At 39.4% G+C, this 20,202-nt stretch overlaps 1 protein-coding gene across 8 annotated transcripts; it reads left to right on the top strand.

Moving 5' to 3' along the window:
* The first annotated feature begins 508 nt into the window (after positions 1-508).
* On the top strand, positions 509-19,534 carry FAM210A (family with sequence similarity 210 member A). Of its 8 annotated transcripts, XM_027650882.1 has the most exons (6): positions 557-675; positions 12,593-12,716; positions 13,896-14,362; positions 16,515-16,626; positions 17,664-17,783; positions 17,817-19,534. In XM_027650882.1, exons 3-6 carry the CDS (start codon positions 13,920-13,922, stop codon positions 17,928-17,930), a joined length of 789 nt encoding a protein of 262 aa, XP_027506683.1. In that variant the 5' UTR covers positions 557-675; positions 12,593-12,716; positions 13,896-13,919; the 3' UTR covers positions 17,931-19,534. The 8 variants fall into 8 exon arrangements, with proteins under 8 accessions (XP_027506682.1, XP_027506683.1, XP_027506676.1 ...); XM_027650881.1 differs by lacking the exon at positions 557-675 and adding an exon at positions 509-530 and having other exon boundaries at positions 17,664-19,534; XM_027650875.1 differs by having other exon boundaries at positions 558-675; positions 17,664-19,534.
* The last annotated feature ends 668 nt before the right edge of the window (positions 19,535-20,202 follow it).

The raw sequence follows: 20,202 nt of genomic DNA, 5'->3' as shown, positions 1-20,202 counted from the left end.
CTGCGTGCGCGCAGTGTACCCTGGGGAACCCGTGAGGGGCGGCTGAGGGAGCTGGGGGTGTTTATCCCGCAGGAAAGGAGCCTCAGGGGCGTCTCGTCGCTCTCTACAACTCCCTGAAAGGAGGGTACAGTGAGGCGGGAGCCGGTCTGTTCTGCCGTGCCTGCAGTGAGAGGCCCAGAGAAAATGGCCTTAAGCTGAGACAGGGGAGACTCAGATTTGATATTAGGAAAAAAAAAAAAAAATCACTGTTAGTGTGGTCAGGCGTTGGTCAGGGAGGTGGTGGAATCACTGTCCCTGGAGGTGTTGTAAGAGGCGTCAGGATCTGGCGCTCTATGATGGTTTAGGGATTACAGTGGCAGGGCCGGGCGGACGGTTGGACTGGCTGATCCTAAAGGTCTCTTCCAGCCTTGGCGGTCCCACGAGAGGCGGCGGAGCCCGCGCCGGGGCACAGGGACTACGGGCCCCAGGGGGCCGTGCGGGAGGGGGCGGGTCCGGCGCCTGCGCAGGCGGGGCCGCCGCAGGGCCTGAAGGTGACGGTGGGGACGGGCGCTGCCGCACGTTGCGCGGGGCGGGCGGGAGGGGAGGCGAGGCGGCCCGGGCGGTGTGTGTGTGACGGCAGCGGCCCACCTGGAACCGTCACGGGGCCCGTGAGGAGCAGCAGGGGCCTGGCACGAGGTACCCGCGCGGCAGGGACGGGAGCGGGAATAGGAATGGGAACGGGTGGGGAGAGAGGGAGGGAGCGGCGGGACTCCCCCCCCCCCCCCCCCGCCCGGGCTGGTAGGGTAGTTGTGCTGCCCGCGTCTCCCTCCCGGCTGCTTGCCCTCTGCCGACTCCGTCTTGTCCGGCGGCGAGAGATGTCGGCCGCGACACGAGAAGCGGGATGGGAGGTTGGTTTGTTAATGGAAAGATGAAGCTGTAAATACAGAGCCGAGGGGCCTGGGTGTTCCGTGTTGGGCTGCTGCTGCTGCGGCATCAGAGTGCGAAGGAGTGGGTTTGGGGAGTGGGATCTCGGGCTGTTACGTGACTTCCTCACGAAGGGCAGCGAAGGGGCGGCTCCGTTCTCGGCTCTCTGGTGACAGAACCCGAGGGAACGGCTGGACCTGAGTCAGGGGCGCTTTAGGTTGGACAGTAGGAAAAGGCTCTTTGCCCATAGGGTGAGCACTGGGACAAGCTCCCCAGGGAAGGGGTCACGGCTCTATGCCTGCCAGAGTTCAACAAGTTTTGACGGTGCTCTCAGGCACATGGAGTGATTCTTGCGGTGTCCTGTGCGGAGCCAGGAGTTGGACTTCGATGATCCTTATGGGTTCCCTTCCAGCTTAGGATATTCCATGATTCCGTGGTACCACTGAAGGGCAGCAGGTGGGTTGTGCCCCATAGGGGGGTTCTCTCCCACGATCTGTCTGTGTCTTGGCTTTTTAGACTGCTTGAAGTGGCTGTATAAGTGTTTTATTGTTTGATGTTAGTTATGGTTCTTGTTAGTAATCTGCTTCTGATCATTAACTATATCCAGGGAGTTGGACTGAGAAGTCATCAGAATTTTTGTTAAGGCTGTTGAGTGGGTTTATGTCAGGTATTACAAACTACATGTTCAGCCTGACTTATGTCCATTTCTGAAATGTCCTCTACTAACTGTCCCAAAAGAGAAAACATTACTTTGGACAGTAGTACATGAAGTATCCTAGAATTTCTTACCAAAGTCAGGTCTTAAACTGAAAGTGTTCCTCAAGTAATCTAATCCCCAAGATGTCATTGCTGTAACAAGTATAAATGTAAAATGATTTTCAAAGTGTTGCTGCTTTGGGAAGAGATAGGGAGAAGGTTCCTCATTTGGAATGTGTTTTACTGCCTGTGCTACTAGCTTATATGACTTGCAGCTGCTCCTGTGTGGGAATTGCATGCACAGAGGATAACATGTCCCCACCAGCCATCTCCTGTGGGCTTGACAGCAGGTATTTATCTCCTTTTCTATTCAAGGGCTGTTTGAGGTAAAAAGGGTATGACTGGCCTCTGTGGCAGCATTTGCTATGTGAGAAGCACTCCCATCAGGGAGTGAAAAAAAAAAAATTGATAATTTGGTTAGGTGGATATCAGGTGGCTGACACATGGCAAAAACTGAATAGGCAAATTCATGTAAGAAATGTAAGAAGTTAAAGATTTGTCTGATGTGACTGTCTGCAGGTCTACTTCACAGGCTATGGCAGCTGGTGAGAAAAGATTTGATTGAACCTTTTTAAAAGGTTCTATATAATATTCTCCTGCTGTAGATGATCCTTTCTGCAGGTTAGCTGACCTAGCTCTGTAGGTGTCACTAAGAAACTGAAGTTTGTTTTTGCAAGACAGGGAATTCTCAGTGTCCCCTAAACTCAGATAAGAGCCCTCAGTTTGTGTCTTGGCACACTTCTGGATCTGTTGGGAGTTCTGTCTGGTCTTGAAGATATGGCCCCAACAAATTCAATGGCAAAAGCAGGAAGATCACTGATTTTTAGAATGTAAAACTGCTAGTTGAATCCAACAAATTCCTTTCAGTCAGTTAGTCTTGCAGATTAGAAGGATGATCCAACAGAGTTCTTTATGATATTGATACATTGTGAACCCAGATAGTTGAAGGTGAAATTATTTTGAAAGTTGAATGGTGAAGCAAATTCATCATCAATCATCAATATTTCAGTATTAGGAATGGAATAAAATCACTGAAAGAACTGAGGCCTGGGCCTAAAATACAATTGAAATCTCCCTGGACAGTCAGGTGTCATTAGACTAGACCAAAAAGATTTTACCTTGATATTCTGATAGGTAACTACCTAGTTCCACCAGTTTAGATAAATAATCAAACTTGGGGTCAGGGATTCTTAATGACTCTGATATACCTCTAGTAGATTCTTTGACTTGAAAAAAATTATTTGTGCAGTATGGCAATAACAACAACAAAGGAACTGCTGAAATTACAGGACTTTTTCTTAAGTGTTGAGTCATGATACCTCTAAAAATCATATGTCCCTGTCACTATACAAAAATTCCAGTAAGAGTAAAAAGTTACTATTCAGTTAAAAAATCCATATGATCTGTTGTGATTCTACCTTCCTAAATTAGGTTCAGTCTTGAAGGTACCAGTATAGATGTGTTAAGTCCAACATATTTTATCCATATTAAGTCAAAAATGTATCACTTCAAACTGTCAGGAAAATTATGGTTTAACCAGGTGTTAGCAGGCCAGATTGGTTTGTCTATTTATGTCTGTCCTCCCACTTTTGTCTGTTAAGGACAGAAACCCTGTCTCCTTTAAGGCACTGGGATTATACAACAGAACTTCACTCTGGTTGGAACTTTGTGTTTCCTCTAAATATCTCCAATCCTTTCTACCCCAGTGCCTTCCAGCACTCAGTTTTCCCCTCATCCTCTTCAAAGTAGCTACCCAGTGTATGATTCAACAGAAAAAAATGAAAATATTTTGTTGTGTTTCCAGAGGTGATGCTGCTTCTTCTAAACAAATTCATCCGAATCATAAAATTAGGTCTTATTCTGGTTGTGCACATCAGAAAACAAAAGTGACTCTTAGGTGGGCTATGAATTTTAATTACCTGGATCTACCATTTTATCTTGTCCGAGAACAGACCTTGACCACGTGTGACAGTTCTTATATGAACAAAACAAGAAGCTGTGTGGCTTTGATTGTGGCTTTGTAGAGTGTTGCAGCAGACAATCCCCTGCAGCTTTTTAGAACTTGCATAGTCTGTCCTTGAAGAGGGGGATGAGGAAAGGGAATGGTGCTTAATGCAGTCAGGTGCTCATGAACAAATTATAAAACAAAGCAGTAGCTTTTTTTCCAATGGATGAATTTTGTTGGTTATGAATAAAAATATGTGAGGGTCTTCACAGCAGTTCTGTGAGTCTCCCAAAAGTAGCTGGTGGAAGATTTTAGTAGGATGTGGTGGCACTTTCCTTTTAACTGCAGCGGTAGTGCTTAGCCACAGCATGTGCCAGACAGTTAATTACTTGCTCTTAATATTTTGTGGATTTAAAAATTGGCTTTGCTGATGTTAAAATAGATGGCATCTTTTGTTTCCTGCTATCTCAGGCCATAGGATAGTACATTCTGATGAGGGATGTTTCTGTGCAAAACACAAGCCTTGGACTTTGTTGGTGGCATCTGGCAGAATGCAATGTACTTTCAAAGGTTGCAGTGTTGCAGAAACAGGATTCCTTTCTCAGTCTGAATTCAGCAATGTAGTAAAACTGCTACTTCAGACTATGAGTAGAAATGTTATTAGGGTCCCATTACTAAAGTCCCATCAGAGCTCCTTCTGGTGTAAAGATACAGCTCTCTGAGTCTGATGCACTTTCAGACACTTGGAGATGCTGTCATTTGGTTCTTGCAAGTCCTCTATTCGAAAGCTACTGTGTAAGGCAGTCAACTGAATAGCGGGCAAGAAGGTTTAGCCCCTCGGGGATCACGACCTTAACAAAAATAATACTTCTTTCATAAGAACTGTTCACATCCATTTGTAGACATGTTGGAATAGCATTTACTGAAAATTAGATGAAGAGTGTAGTTTTGAGCATGTGTGTGTGTGTGTGTTCTGTAAATGTTATGATCAGCCTCTTCACACATAATTTTTCAAGATATTCTGATTGATACTGCACATATTTCCCCATATGGAGAAGTTTGAATTCACAACAGAGAATTCAACACTTACTTTGAATATTTAGAAAAGATTTGTACTGGAAGTGAATGTCTGCCAACAGTAATTCTGCTGAAAGATGAACGTTCTGTATTTTTTGCTGGGAAAAATGACAGCTTTTCAGTGTTTGAAAATGTGAAATAAATGTGGTGTGAGAATAAAAGAAAAAAATCTTGAACCTATTGCTTCCACTGTGAGCTCTATTCTTGTGAAAGCTGGGATGTTTTTTCCAGTTTCATGCTGGTTTACTCTTATTCCTGTTTTGTTTCTAATTGTAAGGCTTTGTAGTTTTTCCTTGAGGATGTCTCTTGGAAGTCTTAGAAGCATTTTGGGCGAATTTGATGAGTAAAAGACTTGGTACTTGGTGTGGGTTGTTGTTTTAAGTGTTTTATAAAATTATTACATAATATAATTTGCATTTAATATATTATTACAGACAATACTGTTGATTGCTGTTGGGTTATGAAGGGAAAAAAACAGTGCGACAAGACCTGTAATGTTCCAAGGTGGCAAAAATGGCATTTATCCAGGCTAGAAAAGAAACAGATTTGGTAGTCACCGTGAAAGGTGAGGCAGAAGGCTGTACAAAGCTGATTCTGAGATCTAATTTTAAGGATATTCCTATTAAATGCCTTTTACAATTAGTCAAGATAAAGTATTTGAATACCTAAGATCTTACTCTGTGGTTACCAGCCCGCCAAAGCTGCTCTATCACTCCCCTCCTTGCCTGGGCAGAGGAGAGAAAATACAACAAAAGCCTGGTGAGTTAAGGACAGAGAGAGATCACTCACCAGTTACTGCCAAAGGCAAACCAGACTCGACTTGGGGAAGTTAATTGAATTTAGTACCAATCAAATCAGAGTATGATAATGAGAAGTAAAGCAAATCTTAGAAACACCTTTCCACCACCCTTCCCTCCTTGCCAGGCTTAACCTTACCACCCATTGTCTATCTCCTCACCCTCCCAGCCGTGCAGGAGGACAGGGAATGGGGGTTATGGTCAGTTTATCACACACTCTCTGCTACTCCTTACCCTGCCACAGCATGGGGTGCCTCCCACAGGAGACAGTCCTCTACAAACTTCTCCAATGTGAATCCTTCCCATGAGTTCTTCCTGAACTGCTCCAGTGTGGGTCCCTTTCCATGGGATGCTGTCCTTCAGGAACAGGTTGCTCTAGCATGGATCCCCCACAGGGTCACAAGTCCTGCCAGCAAACATGCTCCAGCGTGGGCTCCCCACAGGATCACTGCCTCCATCTGCGCCACGGGCTCAGCTCGTGCAGCTGGAGCTCTTCCTCCTCCCTCCTTCTTCGCTGGCCTTGGTGTCTGCGGGGCTGTTTCTCTTGCATATTGTCACTTCTCTCTTCTCTGGCTGCAGTTACATCTGTGCAACAATTTTTTTTTTATTATTCTTAATCATGTTATCCCAGAGGCACTTCCACCATCCCTGGTGGGCTTAGCCTCGGCTAGCAGCGAGTCTGTCTTGGAGCTGGCTGGCATTGGCTCTGTTAAACATGGGGGAAGCTCCTGGCAGCTTCTGAGAAGCCATCCCTGTAGTCACCCCTCTACCAGAACCTTGCTGCACAAACCCAATACCTCTGGTCAGAAAGGCTGAACTTTATTTGTGTTAGTACAGTTTGTTTTGTTGAAAGTAACTGTATCTGCAGTGTGTCTTCAATTGTTTCATTACACTGTTCAGGAATAAATATTTTATTATAATTACAGAAGCTGTTTAAATTAAATATTGTAATTTAAATTTATATGTCAGTGAAGTGCTGAGTGACTGGAAAAATTATGAATTAAAAAATGAGCTTGGCTACTAGAATCCAAGTTACAAGTAGCAGGAAGTCTTGAGCAAGCTGGAGTTCAGTTTTTGTCTGTAACCTTTTGACTCTGTTATCAATCAGTGGCTCTTAGTGAAAAGAGATGTGCACAGCAACTCTGAACTCTGCAACGAGAGAGAGCAGAACTTGATAAAAGAAGTATCTGAACTCTGAACGTAGAACTAATAACCATATTTCTAGTGTGCTTCAACATGTGTTAAAATGTAGAGTCAGAACTCTTGAGATGCTCAATAAAAGCTGAAGGTGAGGAATCTGTCAAAATTCAGTGTACTATTGCAAGGGAGCATTCTACGAGATTCTCAAACAATGTTTTGGAGAAGTGAAGGAAACTGATCTGTGTATTTTAGTGTCTAACCCCTTATCAGTTCCTTTGTGGGTTGTTTGGGTTTTTTTTCTGAGAGAGTTCAGTCATATGCAGGAAACTGCAGACCTGAGGCTTGCTTATATGAAGGACCTTTTGCAGCTCCCTTTAGTTATTTAGTAGAAACTTTCCGCTGCTTTCTAAACCACAGCATTACAGAGATTCCCCACACACATGCCCCTTGCCATGACCCTTGCCATGTCAAGGCCTCTGTGGTTAAAAACCCTCTGACAGAAAAACACAAGTGTTTTGAGGGTAATGAACTAGTGATACCTTGGGAGATACAAGGATGAAAGAGGCTTAGTTACGATTGAGAGAGAATTGGATCTTATTTTGATCATTGGCCTAAAGTGAAAGGTTGTGTGAAGAAGCACATGAATACAGTCCCTGCTTTGAACTAACAAAAGGATTTTTTTTTACCCTGTTTTATCATAGATACATATGCCTATTTTTAAGCTTAGTTAAAGTCTATAGGCATAACTTCTCTAACTTGCTTATTGCAAACATATCTGTAGAGTGACGAATGGACAAAAATAATCCAAATCATATAGCACTTTAAAAAGCAAGTTTTTCCCCTTTCCTTGACATGTACCTACATTCTGAGGATGAGCCAGCAAATTTACTCTTGTTGGAAGGAATCACAGCGAGTAGAGACCTTTAGTAGTACCACTCTGAGTTGTACTTACATAAAAATTCAGTAGAGGGCAGAATGGAACTTGTGAACCAAGGAACCAGCATAGCACTGCAAAGCAGGAAAACTAGAGTTAACAGATGTAATAGCACCAGTTATTAAAAACATAGTTCTGAAGAGCAGAAAGCACTACAAATGAAAGGATTGAGATACTTTCTTTTAGAAGCCTTCGAGAGAGAGCATTCACACTTTCATATAATGGTTAGCTACATGCAAGCTTAAGATCTAATGCTTTCCAACACAGAGGAAAACAGACTTTTCTGGCATATTGACTGGATGCAGATCAGCTATTAAGGCTCCTGGTTAGCATTCCAGATGTATAATTCAACACACAGGCATTGCATTAGGTTCTCCTGCTTTGTCTTCTGAATCCAATTTCAGACTTTATACACGTCTACAAGATCTTTCATTTTTCCTAACCCAACTTCTTGTTGTCCTTTTTAATACTTGAGTGTCAGAAGATTGTAGTAGTAAAGATTGTTCTGTGTGCAAGGACCTTGTGAGGGTTTATTCTACTTTGTTGACTTTGGTAAGTTTGTTTTAACAAGAACAAGATTAGTTTAGATAAAATAAGGGTAAAAAAGTTGTTGGCTTCTCTCCACTTATATCACTATTGAATATAGTAATATGATCAAAATTAGTAATATGATTAAAAAATTATAGCATAGCATTTACTAAGTGAAGATATTATAGAGGTTAGATATGATACAGGTAGAGTGGAGCTAATGTTTTAGGGTCTTTTGTCTGGAAGGGTTTACTCTTCATTTGTTTTAACGTGATTTTTTAACCAAGATTTAAATAAATTTCACCATGATTTATTTTGCGTTACTCCCTTTAACCTAAAATATGGTGTTATATTTTTTAGAAAGTTCTGAATCGCAGACAAAACTACGCAGCTAGTGATGCCCAAACTTCAAATTATAAGCAAGTTTCTTAGTTTAGAATGAATAACAGACACTGCAAAAGTAGTAAAGGTTGAAATAGGAATTCTAAATCATGTTCATTCATACACTCCAAGTACTACTACAAAGCCTAAAAAGTCCCTATATGCTGCATTTTCCTGTCCATGGTTAGTGACTGGATGCTATGCAGACACATTGCATTTACCAAGAGTTTTATAGTTATATTTTACATTGAGTTTAAGAAAAATTATGCTTTGCATGTGTTGCACTAGTATTACAGTGATTTTAAAATGTATTCTCATGTTTTTAGGCAAACCATGTATGTTTTCAGTTCTGTTGTGGTTTTCTTATTTTGGTTTATAAGCTTGGCAAGATGGGGGGTTTTTTATTTAATATACTGTCAATAAGTTCTTGAAAAGAACAATTTAAATCTGAAAACAAGCTTTGATTTTTCTTATTATATTTCATAAAAAAGTAAGCATTACAATGGGGTTATTTATTAAACTTTGCTGCTTGGATGAGATCTCTGTATTTGCTTTTTATGCAATCTGAAAGATGAGTTGAAAAGGATTTCTGAAAACTTGGTTTGTTTCCTTTCAAAATTCTTCTCTGTCTGCCACACATAACCCTCAAAGTTTTCTTGATTTTGCACTAAAAATGACAAGAATGTAAATTAATTCTCTGGTTTCATAGAAAGGTGCCTTGGGAGTGGAAAAAGCTCGTGGATTTTCATTGGGAACTCTCCTGTGGTATAATTAATGTTCTTTTTTTAAATAGTAACAAAACAAGTGAAAATGCTTTAAAGTCATCCATATTTACATATTATGTCCAGAGTGTTTCTAGTATAACTGAGAATATAAACCAGTGTTCTCTATATATACTATGCCCTCAATTCCCTCAGATGCTTTCTGACCTCTTTTACAAAAGAACTTACACTAAGGTTTTTGCCATCTTATATCCACTCCCATTCTTCTATTTTAATGTCTCTGGTAGGTCAAAAAACATTAATTGTAACAGAGTACCTGTTATTATACAAATTATCCTGATGAAAATTTCATCTGACAGCATCTCTGGCATGATTCCTCTTTCCAACAGCAGATCCACAGCAGCCTTTGCTGTACCCATCTGGGCCGGGCTTGTTAGTTCTGTGTTTTCCAAAGATCCCCTGTATCTTTTTTGGATAAAATGTTACCAACACATCCGAAGCCAATGACTGCGATAGTCACATAGGCCAGCTCTGTGACGTTAAAAGATCCTGAACTTTTGTTGTCCTCAGGAACAAAAAGCAAGTCTAATATCTATTTCCTAGTTATCATTGGGAAGCAGAGTAAATGCAAGAGCTAGCATGCTCCTGCAGTATATCAGATTTATGCCAAAGCTGATCTAAATTAAAACAGAAATAGCAAAGGTTGTTAAACAAAACCTCCAGCACTGTAATGAGAAGTTGATCTATGCTTTTCCTTAAGAGGTCACTAGAGCACTCCCTTTTCTCAGGGGCCTTTTAAACAGCCTGCCATGAGGCAGAGGTACCTTCAGGAACTAAATGAATGTCCAAGAATCCCAACCAGGAGTTTGGCCTGAACAGCCAAGATCTTTACAGCTCAGTTTACAGCCAGCTGGAGATACTAGTAAATAGTTAGCAGGGATATGACAGTGCTGAAGAGGAGACCTTATCCCACAAGTGTTTGTATATCGTTTCATGGTTTGGCTAACTAGTATTTATTCAAGAGCAGAGAAAAGCTATATTTGTCCTTAGACATAATATTTTATTCCTTTGTGGCATTTTTAAGAGAAAACTAATATAGAAATCTAAGAGGCTTTAAAGCACCATTCTCTCTGCCTCCCCTCTGTCCCCCCCCAAATTCTCATGCCACAGACAAGATGCTTAATGTCTGGAGCTTCTATTTTATGTTTTAGAGCGATGAAACAGCTACCTTCATATTTATTTCAACCTCCAACCAAATTTATTGTGCACTTTTTCTGTCCTCTTTAAGATTTGTTTGCATTGTTGAGCCAAGTAATTAAAATATTACAATTGAGCAGCTGCACCCATCACCCCTTTAAAAATATTTGTTTCTTTAAAATCAATTTACAGAGTATACATTATATTAATCTATTATTTTGTTCATGTACCTTTCCTGTAACCATTATAATACTTCCCTCCTTTAGTCTTGCAGTGCTTCTGGATGGCAGTGTAATTGTGAATATATTGACACTTCAGAAGTTCTCTCCTTTGTTAATTTAGATAAGCAAAGCACGTACCTATGAATCACAGTAAGATCATTAGGAAAAGTCTAACCTTGGTTCAAAAAACATGTTTTCTTTTATTCTCTAAAACATAAGCACTATCATATCTTAACCTTTTCTTATATATCAAGGTATTTTTCTTCTCCACATTTTTAAAGTAAACTGTTGCTCAGAATATTAGCTAGAACTGTACTATCTGTGCATACAAGGTGCAGAACCTTTTCAGGATCTACTTTAGATGGTTACAAAACCTTCCTTTTGACTAGCCAGGTCATGCATCATGGAGTAAAAAAACTTTAATTAATGAGTTTCAAGTCCATCTGAGGATATAAGAACCAAAAAAAAGGTGGCATGGCAAGTCTTGTAATAGCCCTGGGAGCTCTGCTTTAAAACCATTGGTGTCGTTCTATTTTTAAGTCTTATACGGTGCATGTAACTCTGTGAGCAAAGGCCTTGAAATTCATTTATTGATTACAACTGTGTTAGTACTGACCAGTGAGCGTTGAACACATAGTGGCGACCCATTGCTCCTTCACACTAAGGAGAATGGAAGCCATTTCATACCCCAGCGTTCTGCAGCCACTGCAATGAGTCAGAGGTGTTACATGGTGTTAATTTTGTGCTTTCAATAGGTGCTGGACAGCAAAGCCTAGAAGTGATGCCTTGAGAAGTGCTACTGTATATACACTACATAGAATGGAAAAAATGCTTTTCAGTTTCTTGGTCCTGTACAGAAGAATGATGTTCTGCCAAGGCTGCTGGAATGTTTATGACTCAAAATCAGAGTGCTCAGCATGGTTTCCACCATGCTGCATGGTGGCCGTTCTCAAAGCTTGTTTAGTACAGGTATTTTTCAATGAGGTACCATCCACCGAAAGTAGGTGAACAGTGGAAGTCTGACTTAAGAGCTCCCAGGTTCCCATAGATGGGTATCCTTTGCTGAGTCTGCTGGCTGGGTATTGTGAAAATCTTCTTAGGGCAGATGGTCAGTGTTGTGTACTATTAGTGAGAGGGGAAAAGAGTTCTCTCTGGAGAGCGTTATCCCTCAGGAAAGAAGTGTGAGTGGCAATAGGCTAGGAATGTAGTTGTCATCTTCAAGTTTGTTGTTATAATTTCTATAAATCAGTAAAAGTAGTTGGCATATGGCAGAGTGCCATCTGAACACTTGAGTTTTGCTGAGTGTTTTCACTACTTGTTTTGAGAAGCAATTGCATTTGGATTTAAGAACTCAGCAAGAATCTCTGCTTCTTGTGAAACAAGAGATATTACCAGCAGTTGCTGCTTCCAGTAAAGCCCTACAGAAGACTGACTCGTTGAGAGCCAGTACCTGTAGCTGATTTACTGCTCCGTAAGTAGCAGCACTTCTTGATTCCCACTGAGTTCATAACAGGACTGAGTAGCAGCTTCCTTACACAGAGACACAAATTCCTCTTTCCCCTATTGATGCAGTACCTTCTGTTAGTATGAGTTCAACAAAAGTGGCTTTCTGTCCTTCACAAACAAGGTAAAGGTGCCCAGGGAGTTTGAAACCATTCCACTTTTTCTCACATCAAACATTGTAATTATAGTAATTGCAGTTAATTCAAGCACAACAATAACATAAAAATACCTAGAAAACAGTCAGAAATGTTCCAACAAATGCATTTGTATTATGAAACTTTCCTCTCTTGGAAGAGAACAGTAATTCACAGCTGAGGAACTTCTAAGTTATACAGGAAAAAATCTCCCATTAGCATGTCAATATTCAAAGATGAATTTATACCATAACTTCTTCGGTAAGCAAGGTTTCAGGTTGATCAAAAATCTTCATACTATTAATTTGCTGTTGTTGCTATTTCTCTAAATGTGCCTTTTTTTTTTTACTTCAGCAGAGTCATCAATGTGTTGAAGACATATATTTGAAAGGTGGGGAACTAGTGGAAGAGTTGCAACTTTTTGAAGATACAAACCTTTGCGTACTTTTCTTGTTGCATACCTGGAAAGTAATAAAGGGTATGTATAATTTCAGGTTTGGTTTTTTTCAAACTTCTGCCTATGTTATAAAGTATTGATTGTTTTCAGCAGCCTAGACAAATTCACTATCAAAGCACCTGACTGAAACATACCTAAAGCTACAAGAGAAGGGGAAGCAGATATGAAGTTTTAATTAAATTTGAATGATTTGAATGTTACGACAAGTAAAAATAGAAAATTCAAAACTTGTAATATAACTAACTTAGCTGGCATTTGTTACATCAATTAGTGTCACAGGTTTGGTTTTTTTTGGAGGGAAGGAAAGTTAGTTCTGTAACTTGCAGTCATTGTATAAAGGAAAAGAGAGAGTATTTTATTCACTAGTTCAAAGTATGCATTTTTTTGGGGAAAAATTACTTCTTGTTGTCTATGCTTGCCGACTTTCTTTGTGGGGAAGTTCTCAGTAGTTCTTTGAACTTTTATGAGTAACTGGTAAGTTAACAGGGGCTATCCACCATTTTAAAATATTCTTTGCATTGTAGTATTTGGAAAATTGCAGTTCAGTTTTGCTCATGTTAATGCATAATATTCAACAGTACCTTCCTGCTTCCTGATAGATGTATACTGTCACGTTTGTTACAATTAGGTTTGTTACTGTTAAGGCATTGGTTGATTATCAATAGTTACTTTCATAGGGATTTTTTAATTGTATGAACTTTTAGTTCAAAATAGTGTGGAACATGAAAAATTATACCAAAACTAAGAATGTATTGACACCAAAAATTAATTTTGATTGCACTCACTTCAATGAGTTTATAGTGCATTTCTGTAGGCTCAAAGTATCACTCAAGTTATCAGTTGGTACTCTAAGTGAAGTTTCAAGGGTGACTTTTCAGTAACTGTGCAAGATTCTGTAGACAGAAGCAGTAGATAGCACTAAACACCTAAAAGTGTTTTTAGAGAGCAGAATGAGCATCTTAACAGTGAGGAGTATGTTAAGTGAAGGGGCCATTTTAGTTCAGAATGCTGAAGAAACGAGATATAAAATTATTTCCTTGACTCTGGAAGATAACAATTTCTTCAAAGAAAGATAAGGAAACCCTTTTTTAAGCAGAAGAATAGAAAGCCATTTAAAATTTGAGAATTTCAAGTGGCATTGGAGCAATAGAAATCAGATTATTGAAATGCAGTGTGTTTACTCTTGTGTCTTCTCTCTAGAAACTTCATCGACAGTTTGTCAAAATGCAACGGAATCTATTACATGGTGCATCTCAGCTGGCGCATGGGACGTGTTGGTTTTTTCCTCACATTACTGTCCTCCAGTGCTTAAAAGGACAGTCCACGTTGTCTAATGTGGGATGCAAAGTGATTTTGGCACTGGACCCCCCTAAACGATGTCTTCATGCGGGTGCAGCACACTTTGCCTCAAAGAAAACTGCTTTTCCATCACAGCCAGCAGACACTCCTCACAAAGAAGAGAGAAATCCCTTGCCTTCGGCCACTGATACACCCAAGCAGAGCCCTGCAGAGTCAGATCCTTTAGATCCTGATCCATTACAAGATAAATCAATTAGTCTCGTTCAGAGATTCAAGAAAACTTTTAAACAGTATGGAAAAGTCATGATTCCAGTGCATCTTCTGACTTCCACTGTATGGTTTGGATCCTTTTACTATGCAGCCATGAAGTAAGTTGATATTTTGTTGCAATGCACAATACCACGGTTGAATTGAGACTGACTTTCACATGTGAAAGGACATATAAATTATTATTGCATGTTAAAAAGTGCCTTTATATGTAATGGGGAAATGTGGCTACATTTTAACTAAAGTATAAGGTTAATATTGAAAGTATATAGGGTTCATGAGAGTGTCACATACATACTGCTGTCATCCAGTTATTGCTGTGTACCAAGTGTGTTGCCAATGTTTGAAGGAATGCTTATCTCCCCAGAATTATGCATGGATGTAAACAGCACTGAAATTATTAGTAACCTCTTAAAAGGTAAAGAGAGGGATTTGGAATCCTGATTATGTGAGAACTTAATAGACCTTTTCTTTTTTTGCTGTTGGACTTCGGGGTATTTCACCACTTCTTCCCTGCTTCATCCCCAGTCTTCCCTCATCACTGGATTTTCATATCATTAACCTCATTTAGCTGTTCACAATCTATGTATATCCTTTCCTTTTTTATTTCTGTTTCCTGTCTTTCCTACCATCCACTGAAAAAATTGCTACTGTGGGCCAGACTTTTTAATTGGAAATTAAATATTTGTGTGGTTGAAAAAAAAAAAAAAGATAAATTAAGTATTCTAATTTTAGTTTCTTTTAGTTATAGCATGGTCCAGATACTGCTCTGGAAAATGGCATTTATTAGAAAAACATCACTACATCAACTATAAGCTGCTAGTTTGCTAGTTCAGATGAAAGAGGTTTTATTTATCTGCAAATAGTTTTGCTAAATTTGTTAAATATGAACAAATGTTTATCTCTGGACTGCTAATGTTGTATATTTAATAATAGAAAGCGTGAAACAAGGACAGTTCGTGGTGGCAAGGATGGGACACTGACATCAGAATGCCTTACTGCACAAGTGTTTGTTTTAGTTACTCTAACCAGCTGGCATAATTGCCCTTTCTGGGAGCTATAGATCCAAATGTCATTCTAAATTTAGCTCATGTCAGAGGAATAAAGGTCTTGAGCTATAAAAATATTTGCTTTGGATGAATTCAAGTTGATGCTTACATCCAGACATTTCAGATAGAGTGAAGATTACTTTTCTCAAAACTCTAAAGCTAGCTGCTAAAGTAGGTATTTGGCAGAGGAAAACAAATATTTAACTAGAAACTAATTATAACAAAGCTTCAGTTTGTTATGCCAGAAGAGCAGCACCCTGTTGAAGTGGAAAAATAACTTTCAGAATGACTGCTCATGATACGAGACTAAACAGTGGCGGTTTATGAAACAGCACGGTTAGTGCTGTCTGTCACATCTTACTAGGTCTCCATTTTCTACTCTGGCAATAGGCCTTCAGATTGTAGGTTCTAGTAACTGTTAGTAAATTACTGCCTGTTATTGTTCCTGATGCTAAAGTGTCTGCATGCTCAGAAGGCAGCTTGAATTATTAGGTAGAAATGGATAATGATACTAATAATGCAGCATCTCTAAATATTGGAAACTCAGGTCTTCTATAACTTCTATATACAGTTTTCTGCTGTAATATAAAGATGGGCTTTCTTTTTTCCTTTGGTGCTGATCTTAGCTTCCCTGACTTTTAAATAGAAAGAAATTGTGATAAGAGCTCCCTCCACCCATCTTAACACCTTATGTTGACAAGGTAGAGCAACTGAGCACAAAGCCCCCAAAGTCTTGTCCATATAACGCATTGTTTCCTCTTCCTTTGCCTCATTCCATTTGTTTGATATATTTGAAAGTCAATGGAGAATGTTGTCTGAAATTTTAAAAAAGAAAAAAAAGGAATTAATTTTAGGCAAAACAGAACATGAAATTGAGCCTGCAAAGCTGGAGCCTGAATAGCTGTCTTACCACCTTTATATCTACTTACCTTCAAACATAAACTGGGACACGGGTGAGTTAGAAGCTACTCAACGCAACAGGGATAATATAAATGGGTCACCTTTTGGAATGCTGCAAAGAACATTAATTTGCCCATTTGTTCAGAAATATAAATCCTGTAAGTACATTGCTTAGATGAAAAAAATGCTTTGCTCTCAAATTACAAAGTTTGTGTAATAGAGTTAAAGAATGGAAATAGTGCTCTCAATAACTGTTCAGGTTTCAAATTCCAAATCAAGTTACCAACTTTTTTCTCTTTTATAGTGGGGTGAATGTTGTTCCATTCCTAGAGTTGATTGGCTTACCAGACAGCGTAACGAGCATCCTGAAAAATTCACAGGGCGGAAATGCACTAACTGCATATGCATTGTATAAAGTAAGTATAGTTTGTACATAAGCTCTAAATCTTACCTGGTGAACTAAACAGGGTTTGCTCATTAACTTTTTTTGATAGTTACATGTACTTGAGCATTCCTTTTTGTAGTAAAAATATTCACATGCAAGTTGGTATGTGTTGTGTGTCCTTCAAGGAGTCTATATGTATTTCTAAAATAACTTCTTCGCTGCAGAACTATTGTGTGCCCTCTGAGATTTAATTACAACTAAGTTATTCTTCTGTATCCGGGACATAATTAACAGGGACAAAGAGGTAAAGTCTAAACACCTCGTTGAATTCCAGATAGAAGTACAGATATTTTTATCCTAGAGGATTCTCTAGTTTCTCTTTCTACGTTAGTTCATCACTATCAAGTACTTTCATTGTCTGTTTGAATCAATTAGTTACATTCAAGCTTGGGTTTATTTTTATTGCTTTATATGTGCATAGTCTCTGTTTGGGAAGCTTGAATCATGTCAGAGCATGTGAAAACAAGGTATTGTATTTGCTGTACACGCCACTATTTGTTTTGTTTACAAATGTGATGTGCTTCTTACCTGTTATTTAAAGGGGTTATCTTCCCAAACAAAATGTGAAAGTACTACTCTTCACAATTATTCCTGTGCCTAAAAGAAGACCAATAAATAAATGTGGTTAAATATAAGGATGTTGTTATAGCTGGGAGATTTGACAGTGTTGGAAGAAACTCAGTGTTCACATACTGTTTGTTCTGAATTGCATTCTGAGATGCCTAAAGCTTGTCCCACAAACTGCATGGGGAGGGTTTGTGTGGTGGTGGTTTTTGTTGGTTTTTTTTAATGGAAATCTAATGCCCTTGCTGGCTCTGTCAAAATGATACTTTAAGCAGAAGGTATGCATTTCTGGAGGATGCTCTGTAAATTGGCTTATTTTCATATAAATTTAAGATATCTTTAAAGTTGACACTGGTCAAAATAAATGTTCAGCATTAAAAATACCTATTGCTGTATGTTATTGTCCTGTTTTATTTATGCAGTGTCTTCTTTGATTTCTTTAAGATTGCAACTCCTGCCAGATACACTGTGACTTTGGGAGGAACATCCATCACTGTTAAATATCTACGTAAGAGTGGCTACATATCCACACCACCACCAGTAAAGGAATATCTGCAAGACAGGATGGAGGAAACAAAGGATAAAATTACGGAAAAGATGGAGGAAACAAAGGATAAAATTACGGAGAAGATGGAGGAAACAAAGGATAAAATTACGGAGAAGATACAAGAAACCAAAGATAAAGTCTCATTTAAAAAAATAAAGGAGTAGAAGAGATGCTTAATTTTTGGATATATCAAACAGCACTTTAACCCTTTGTGAGGCAGGATATGCAAAGTGCACTTCTGAGCTTTTTTCTTTTTTTTCTTTTTGTTCTTTTTGGTTTTTTTAACTTTGTCTGGAGACTACAATTCCTATGGGGATTTAAAGGTTGAAGTTCCCTGGGGGAGAGGTTGTGACAAAATCTCAGTTTACAGAAGGAAAAGTGAATCTTATGCTAGAAGTTAATATGTCCATTGGTCATAGTGTTAACAGTTACTCTTCCCTCTTCTTTTTTTTTTTTCACACCCTCCTTCTCAAAATGGAGATGGTTTCTACCAAAAGCCACTGCTTTATTCTTCTTCCATCGTAGTGCACAGCCATTATTCCATTAGACTCTGAACCTTCCATTAAATGAGAATGAAGATTTCTCTGTTGGCAAAGGCAACATATTTAGGTTTTTAGAGTATGTGGACCCAAGCCTCTTCAATCGTGATCATCTCTCAGCTTGGAGACAGACCATTGTCACTGATACTGCACATGAAGGAATCGATGGATTGATCCTGGAATAACCAGAATGAATTACAATGGCTACACTGACTTCAGCTGGGCTATGAGAGTTTACAGGTTGAGACTATGAATCTTTCTTGGACAGTGCATGTTTTCAGAAATCTCAACTGAAAGCTATAGGAAGATAAGTTAATCACAGTAGCCATACTGTCAAGTATACTTTGTTTCCTAAAGATGATTTACAGTCACTAAATGAAATTAATCAATAATTGTATATTGAAAACTAGGATTTGTTTATTGTGTTAAAGTTTAAAAACCTGCTCTATTTCATTTTTGAAACAAATAAAAAGCTTGAAAGAGAAGTTTATTTGAGAAATTGCTGTACTAAGGGGCTTTTAAAACACATAGAAAGTTAGAATTAAACCCAAGAGTTCCTCCTATGATTCAGAAATCCTTCAGACTTCAGTAGAACAATTTGAGTAAAATAAGCATGATTTTTGAGACAGTGATCACAGTCTACCAAATTTTTTTCCCCCTAGTTTTTCTTAAGTCAAGCAAACACTCATAGCTGAAGGCTGAAATGCTGCCTCAAAGATGTCATAAAGAACTAAAGTTGAAACTGTTCTATTTGACTGGGCAGGCAGACTTCTCTCGGTCTTACTCAAATAAGGCTAAATTGAAAGTGTGTTTTTCCTGTTTCTACTACAGATCTCACTTATGTGTATGTTGTTTAACAAAGGTGCTTTTTTGCAGGGGGTTAAGGGGAAGCAACAGAGTTGGACCCTGAGCATTGTAATTGACTAGAGTAAAAGAATATAGCTGATGAACTATCAGCTCTGTCCCACTGTCCTGTTTTCATTCAAGTCACTGAGGGCCTCTCCATGTTTAAGTGAGTTGAGCTTCATTAACTTAATTGTGCAGGATTGATTACATACTTCTCTGCCTCTGTCCACATGTCAAATAGTAACTGCAATCTAATGCCTACCTCACAGGGATGTTGTGAGGAATAATCATTGTATATTCAGTGACCTAAAGATGTAAAGTGCCATGTTTCTGATAAACATTATTAAAAAAAATATTTCTGTGAACCCTTATGATGCTAAGTACTACTGTAGGGTTGGAGTTAAGAGATGCTGTTTTGTTTTTCTGTTTTGATGTCCTTTTCTTTATTGTCCCCATGCACACATTCTCCTGATGTTGGCATTTTTTCTGGTTTTCTGCTTTTGGGGGCAGTGTTACCTGTGTCCTGCAGAATCCTGCAAAGCCTGAAGTCTGCCTCAATAATATTGCATGGTCATTCTCAGTCTGGGGCCAGATGTGGGACCCTCTTGATGCAGCTCACAGGATCCATCTCTTCTTGGCATGTGGCAGGGATTGCACAGGGGCACCTGTGAGTTTGTAGCCCTCAGGCATGTTAGAACTTGTTCATTACAAGGGGTACCCCCCTCTTCTTGCCCTTCCCCTTGTCCAGCTGGCCAGTGACCACTCCAGTGCTTACATGATCCATCACTACTAATGCTAAGTTCAAAAGCTACGTGCAGTTGACTATCCTATGTGACCATTTCTGCATCTGCAGGGACAGCTCCCAGTGACTATTGGCAAGTGCCTCCTCTGTGTACTGTTCAGTCAATTTTGCAGCATGAACAAGCTTAAGTTTCTGGGACAGCCACATCCTCCACCCAGGATGTCAATTAACAAAGCACACAATTACGTGGATCGATCTGTACAAAGCGGGAGAGGAAATCTTCAGGACTTTGAAAATCTGACCTGGAGA

Source organism: Corapipo altera, unplaced genomic scaffold (assembly GCF_003945725.1).
Source record: "Corapipo altera isolate COAL_440 unplaced genomic scaffold, ASM394572v1 24, whole genome shotgun sequence".
Lineage (NCBI taxonomy): Eukaryota > Metazoa > Chordata > Aves > Passeriformes > Pipridae > Corapipo > Corapipo altera.
This window is presented reverse-complemented; position numbering and strand designations above follow the sequence as displayed.